The sequence below is a fragment of the Stegastes partitus genome, unplaced genomic scaffold (genome assembly GCF_000690725.1).
Source record: "Stegastes partitus isolate 25-593 unplaced genomic scaffold, Stegastes_partitus-1.0.2 Scaffold494, whole genome shotgun sequence".
Classification (NCBI taxonomy): Eukaryota; Metazoa; Chordata; class Actinopteri; family Pomacentridae; genus Stegastes; species Stegastes partitus.
The window spans coordinates 188,210-195,571 of record NW_007578225.1 but is presented as its reverse complement, the minus strand read 5'-3'; the positions used below and the strand labels follow the sequence as shown (position 1 = coordinate 195,571).

General features: G+C 43.8%; 1 protein-coding gene across 1 annotated transcript in view; it reads right to left on the bottom strand.

Annotated features, from left to right (window-relative positions):
• The window catches only part of umodl1 (uromodulin-like 1), a 19,432-nt gene extending 12,866 nt beyond the window's left edge, over positions 1 to 6,566 (bottom strand). The window contains exons 1-9 of the mRNA XM_008287289.1: positions 6,516 to 6,566; positions 6,153 to 6,336; positions 5,240 to 5,380; positions 3,266 to 3,523; positions 2,742 to 2,999; positions 2,151 to 2,263; positions 1,810 to 2,029; positions 1,033 to 1,170; positions 537 to 926 (exon numbers count right to left, since the gene is read on the bottom strand). Coding sequence (XP_008285511.1) covers positions 537 to 926; positions 1,033 to 1,170; positions 1,810 to 2,029; positions 2,151 to 2,263; positions 2,742 to 2,999; positions 3,266 to 3,523; positions 5,240 to 5,380; positions 6,153 to 6,336; positions 6,516 to 6,566 — 1,753 coding nt within the window. The remainder of the gene's footprint in view (positions 1 to 536; positions 927 to 1,032; positions 1,171 to 1,809; positions 2,030 to 2,150; positions 2,264 to 2,741; positions 3,000 to 3,265; positions 3,524 to 5,239; positions 5,381 to 6,152; positions 6,337 to 6,515) is intronic.
• Positions 6,567 to 7,362: the final 796 nt, after the last annotated feature.

Below are 7,362 nucleotides of genomic sequence, written 5' to 3'. Positions count from 1 at the left end.
GGTTGTTGGGGTGGCAGTGCTGGTTGTTGGGGTAGTAGTAATGGTTATTGGGGTGACAGTGGTGGTTGTTGGAGTGGTAGTTTTTGTTGTTGGGGTGGCAGTGGTAGTGGTTGTTGGGGTAGTAGTAATGGTTGTTGGGGTGGCAGTGCTGGTTGTTGGGGTAGTAGTAATAGTTGTTGGGCTGGCAGTGGTAGTGGTTGTTGGGGTGGTAGTAGATACTGTAGCAGTAGTAGTGACTAAAAGGGCAGTAATAGTTGTTATTGGAGTAGTTGAAGTGGTTGTTGGGGTAATATTAATGGTGGTTGTTGGGGTAGTAGTGGTGATGGCAGGGGCAGTAATGGTTGTTGTTGTTGGGGCAGCAGTGGTTGTTATTGCAGAAGTGGTCATTGGGGTAGCAAAAGTAGTGGTAGGGGTACTAGTAGTGGTTGCAAAGGTACTGATGGTGGTTGGTGGGCCAGTAGTGACAGTTGCAGGGGCAGTAACTGTTGTTGGGGCAGAAGTGGTCATTGGAGAAGTGAAAGTAGTTGTTGGGGTACTCGTGGTGGTTTTTGGGGTGGTAGTGGTTGTTGGGGCACTAGTGGTAGTTGTTGGGGCTGTACTGACAGTCACAGGGGCATGAACACTTGTTGGGGCAGAAGAAGTTGTTGGAATACTAGTGATGGTTGTTTGGGGAATAGTGGTAGTTGCTGGGGGAGTAGTGGCTTTTGTTGGTGAAGAAGTGACGTTTGTACTGGTGGAAGTCGTGGTATCTTGAGCACTGGTTGAAACCATTTCACTTGTTGGTATGATGACGGTGGTTGTTCCTGGGGTAACTGCAGTGGTTACAGCTGCACCACTGGTTGAAGGTGTTGTCTGAGAGACAGGAGAGGCTGTAGAAAATGCTGCTGTTGTCAGTATCGGTGTCGTTGTCTCCGAGGTTGCAATTGCTGTACAAAACAAGACACACAAAATAACCAAAAAAATAAAAATAAAAAAATCATCTGTGTAGGATCCTATAGGAACCTTTCCCACTAACACATGTTTAGACTTTACCTTGACAGGCTCGTCCAGGCCGTTCTGGATTGTTGTCTATAAATCCATCCTGACAAACACACTTGTAGGAGGCCCAAGTGTTATTACATGTTGCCCATTGGGAGCAGTCATTTTCCCCTGAAGCACATTCATCAAAATCTACAAAAAAACAAAAAAAAAGGTAACCAGTAAGTCAGTTGTCTATCTATTATAACCACACACATACACTGTGTATGATAGTTTAGTTTACACATACAGTTTTGCAAGTCTTGCCCTGGAATGATGACACACAAAAAAAAAGAGAAATCCCTCTTCTTCAGACATGAAGAGCTGCATTGACCATTTTTTAAACAAAGAAGAACAAATACAACAGACCACAAACTGGTCTAAAAACCTGCATTCTTTGAAACAGCCAGCAGGAGGCGACTCCTGTGGTTGCAAAAAGAAATGTGATTGTGTAGAGGACAATGAGAAACTGATCCTCTCATCTGATCTGTTACCTCATTAGACATTTTCCTGAAGAGTTTAGGGTCTCAGGTAGTAGTTTCAAGACATATGAAAGACAACATAATATTTATTCTGTAAATTATGGTCCGATTCAGAGTGAAATCAATGATAAAGCAGGGAATGTTTGAGGGTGACGCAGCCTTGTGATTGACAGAAACGACTGTATCGCGATGCATTGTGTTCTTGTGTTCAACTAACTTTGAAATCTAAAATCACACTATTTTTCAGTAACTCTTTGAAACCCTTCCAGGGAGAGCATCCCTACCAGCAAATGGTTAGAACCAGACATACCACTAATGCTTGTGTTGTTTTCATCCACAGTGTACTTGGAGCTGTTCATCAGAGAATGCAGCAGCGCTGTGGACACATTCCTTACGTCTTGGCTTTGATTGGTGGCGAATGTCATGGTGAAGTTGACCACCACGCTGCCAGGGGAAAAGCCTCTGATCTCGATCTGCACCTGACCCGAATCCACCAGGTGCCTCATCTCTGGAGACAAAGACTGATAGATCTGTTGGTGACAGTTGAAAAAAGGGCCTGGGGTCAGAAGTCTATGCAATATAGCAGATTTTTTTTTTGTTGAAACATTTATATTTGAAGCTCACATTTGGTAAAACTTATAACGCACCCACCTCTGCTAAAATGGCTGCAGTGAGGTTTTTGTAGGCCTGGCTGCTGGCGTTCTGCAGGTCAGCAGTGAACTGGATGTTGGTAAGTCGCGCTGTGGCGTCAAGAGTCTGAGCATCTACAAAGAAAAGCCTTATTGGGTACATTAACCACCGTTACCACAGCTGAATGTCTTCTGACCACCTGGGGGGCAGTTGGTAGTTAAAAATAATCTTTTTTTTCAGCACACATTAGTCTTCAAGGGCAATTAAGTTACTTCTTGGGGTGATAACAAGTGATTACATTTGATGTTATTTATATTAGTCAGCTCCTTCTCTTGAGACTCTTCCAAATAAAACAGAGGAGGGATACTTCCACACAGATTCAAAAAATAAGGACTTTTAGTCAGTAAAGATCAATCTAACATTTCAGTCTGATGTTTAAAATCAATCAATAACATAAATCAACAGCTTGTTTTTTTATTGTAGCTGTACTCTCATCCAGATGATTATTACAGTTAAACAAATCAATGCAGATAAATGTAATAATTTCCTGTAATTCTAAACATATACATACATGATGAAATACAGATCTAGATGTCAACAATCATTTCTTACTGGTTTTGACCGAGATACGAAGGGCGACTCCTTCACTTCCACAGGCACAGGGAGTGACGGAAACATCGTACAGGATCCCAGGCTGCAGTTCCTTCACCTCCGTCATGGTTTGCCAGATTTCCCGAGAAAGAATGACCTCTGACCCCTTGCTTAGAACCACCTTGTAAGTCTGGTTTGTCTGAAACTGGGCGGTCCAGCAGACAGAGAAGGAGGTTCCGGTGACATTAGCCGCCAGTAAGCTGCTGATGCTGGGAGGAGCTGGAGGGTGAACAGACAGAGGTTATCCTTCATTAGCTGTGGTTGGGCGATACTGTCACGTTCATTAGGAACGATGTGGGAAAAAGCTCTGATTGGTTCATATTATGGTTTTAGCTATCTTAGCTTAGCACAGTGACAACACAGCCTCTTCCAACCAAACAGTCTCTCTCAGCGACGTTTTCCTCTTTGGCAACGAAACTCGCTGCTCTGGTTTCACGATGCGTTGATTCTAAGCACGCTTCAAGCAACAATGAAATATTTCTTACGGCACGTCGTTGTTGGCAGGAGCGAGTCCTCAGTTGAGCTCACGCTGCTGTTAGGTGGAGAGCTGGTCCACGGCAGAGCATATGATGAATTGTACGGGACAGAGGTTGTGTTACTCAGAGCTGCTGTCACGCTGCTCTCAGAGGAGTTGACGACACCCGCGATGCCGCCGCCCGGAGGCTCCTGTGTGGCGTTGGGAGCCGGGCTGAAGGTCGTGGAGGTCAGCGGGGGCTCCGTGATGCACGACTCCCCGACGTCAGCTGGGAACAACAAATACAAATGGATGCTAAAACCAAGCCTTCAGATGTAAAATATGAGCGTGTCCTGCCAGCTGGGTGGGTCCAGCCAGATACACTATTTTGTTTATTAGATGAGTCAGACAGACAGTGTACCTAAATTACAAATACAGCTCGCTTGTGTACACAGGCTGACACACGAGAGAGACTTGAGCCAGCCTCCATGTGAGGTTTGTTGTGATGACAGAAAGTTGCCTTTTTAGAAACTAACCACAGTTTCCTGGTTGAAGCAGCTTCGACTGTCTTGAGGAACTACCCCGGCACATGTGGCCGACTCCTATTGTGCATCAGCTGCATTTTAAGGCGGCGGTTAGTTCCTTACAGCTTTGTTTTTGCCAAAGACGAGGTTCCTCCTCCTTTTCTTTGCTTCTCGTTACTGCGTGTGTCACACGGTTGTCATTGTGCGTGATAAGCTTTTTTCTTTTCGCTGTGTTTTAAGACCTTTGTTTCACTTTTTAGCAACCAGAGAAGGGTAAATCCACAATGTCATAATTTACCCTCAAAGAAGCTTGTTCTAGCTGTCTTCAGCTCTGATTGTCTTTCTTTGATTTCCTGCAACACTTACACTAAAGCACATCCTTTAACACGTGTGCAGACTTGCAAAAAAAGCAGCCAAACCAAAAGACACGTAGCCATCGTTTGTAATGATAAGATCTTCACACATATCTCGAGCAATATACCTTCAAAGAATATGTGAAACTGAAACTGCCTTCATGTAATTGTTTGAGCATCAACTTTTTTTTTAACCTCCTTGACCTCAACCTCCAGCCTCCCTTTGACAGTTAAGCCCGTGTGGGACTTTCCTGCATATGATTCAGGAAACCGCCCCCCCAGCTTATATGTTCTTTCTTCTGAGAGACCGGGCAGCTCGTAGTCATTGATTCAACTCAGCGCCTAAAGACAATGTGAGGACATCTTTCCAAAAGCACGAAGGAATGTCTCAGAAAGAAGAACTGGAGGGTTAAGGTCTAAGTGAAATCCCATCGCAGTGTTGCAGAGGGTTTGAAACAGACAGTATATGCAAGGAAACCCTCCAGCATCTCGCAACTGAAGGAATTTGGCAGGAAGAGTTGTCGAAAAATTTCATCAAACCAGTGTCAGAATCTGGTTGTTGTGCTGAGGGAGGCAATGAGAGCTTCTGATGCCAAAAGTGAATCTTACATCTGGGGATGGTTTTGTTCAATAAAGGCCTGGAAAAGAAAGACTTCCTTGTGGTGTTGTTCAAGTTGAGGCACTTAGTTCAAGGAGGATCAAACGTTTGTTGGTCCAGATAGATCAACAATAACCAACAATTTCCATTTATGAACTTTTTTGTTTATTTTTTTGTTGCCAAATATTTTAAAGCCGTTACTGGCGAGGATCACATGGCTCTATCTTTGGCTCGTCACCATTTCACATTTACCGATGCCTTGGCGTTGGACAGAGGGGCAGGTGGTGGGCTGGATGGAGTGTCTCTGTATAAACATCTACATCATTTTAGGCTATAATAAAAAGCATAAAGAGCATTTTTATGTGATGGAAAACACATCCCCACCATTTCAGCCTCGTGTAACATATATTTTCTTCAAGAGGTACTCTCACATGAATGTTAAAAAGATTTCTTTACAGTCTATTCCCTGCTTGTAAATGTGTGTTACTGAGGGGTAGATGATGAATGGTAAATGCCACATGCACACACACCTGTACAGTTGGCTCCGGGGTTGCTTGGATCGACGTCAGCGTATCCTTGGTGGCAGACACACTGATAGGAGCCCACTGTGTTGTTGCAGTGCGCCTGAAGGGAGCACAGGCGGAGGGCGGCGTGTGCACACTCGTCTACATCTGCAGACGTACGGAGGGGTCAGATTTATGCCTTTATATTCATATATGTTTACAGTGCAATTATAAGAAATGTAATGCTAAAAATAAAATAAATCCCAAAAGCATCATTTAGAGGGAAAGGTTGTGAAATTATGCACCCAAAATCTACGAACCTGTAAATACACTACTCTAAATACACACAGACTTGATTCACGTGTCTTCGTTGTACCTTTAATTTAAAGGCCGAGCGATGTGTCTAAAAATAAGAACGTTATTACACTGATGAATTAAAGCCTGCAGTGTTGAGGAGGAGATTCATTATGTCTGAGAGAACCTATTAGAAGTCGGCTTGATGTGTGTGTGCGTAATGGCGAGCTTGTCTTTTGTGCAAATGCAACAAGTATGACTGATTTATGATTAATATCTGTGTGTGTGTGTGTGTGTGTGTGTGTGTGGGTGTGTGTTTATGCACGTGTGCGTGTCTGTGTGTGTCTGTTTGTGTGTGTTTCTGTGTGTGTCTGTGTGTGTGTGTGTGTGTGTGTGCAATCGCTCTGGTGTTATTTTCCGCTATTGCAGGAAACATCCCACAGATGACTGTCACTCAAACAGAAGTGGTGGGAGAAGGAAACTGTGGTGCGACTGAGTCATTTTTTCCTGAACGCCGTGTTCTCTGCCACATGATTCACTCTCGACAAGAATACACACTCTACAAGAATGTCATTCCTCCGAAGAACAAATGCAGCTTCGCAGAGCGAGATCAGCGCTGCCGTACAGAACAGCGGTGTTTCCTCACCTCGCACAGTTACAGATGACACCTCCTGTATGTGCTTGAGCAGCAGATGCAGCTTTGACGTGACATTGTGCAGCGACGGGGGGAAGTCACAGACTATCAGCAGAGAGGTGGCTGTTCTGTGGGGATGCACAGGCCATGAGTTGAGGTAATAAATGGAAACCTCAGACTGTAGAGCTCCAGTCACCTTTTAAAGATAGAAACACAGAAATGGAAACTAATGATAGAAGAACTAACAGAAATCACCAGCAGTATATTCATAGTGATTCTGGTGAGTTATCTTAGCAGCATAGTCTGATTGTATGTGTATCCGTAGCCCTACTGCTAATGGTAGAAGTAGTTTATCAGTATTAGCAGCAGTATTACCATTGCTTGGAGTATTCTTATGTGATTCAGAAGCCCATTATTATCGGACATCAGCTGCTGGTAATCCGTCTTCACCGTCACTGTTGCATTCAAACGATATCCTCCATTCGTCCAATAGTTTGCAGAGCCTTAAAGTGAAAAGGGTCAGTTCACCAAAGCTTCAAGGAAACCCATAATTTCTCACTTATAAGATCAAAGAGGTCCATCCAAATGAATTCCCGTTCAAACAAGAAGATAACAACATTGAATTGATTCCATACATTTGATCGTAAACTTGTAGAAAAGATGCTGAAAGAAAATTAAACGGTGTACTATTTCAAACTTTATATGATCAGTCATTTTCACAATATCCATGAGCTTAACAAAGTGCATCCCTGCCAGCATGTTTTTTGAGCTACTAACTGAACCTCTGTTACCAGCGACCACATAAACCGGGTTCAGACATTTGCTCTGTAGAACCTTTAACAGTTTTTTACTGTCGTTATTATTTCAGCAGAAAATACTGGTGGGTGACAAATTGAGAAGAAGTGTCTCAATAAGGTGTTGAGCCACCGTGTGACATCAGAGCAGCTTCAGCGCCGCTCAAAACTAATTCTCAAAGTCTCTGAATTCTACTGGAGGGATGAACATCATTCTGCTACAGAGCGTTCCCTCATTTGGTGTTCTGATGATCGTGGTGGAGAGTACCGTCTGATACATTGGTCCAAAGTCTCCTGTAGGAGCTCAGCTGGGTGGAGATCGGATAACCCACAGCTTATGATTCACATCATTTTTATCAAACCACTCAATGACCAGCTGGGCTTTTCGGTGGAGGTTTTGTCATCCTGGAAGAGACCACTCCCATCAG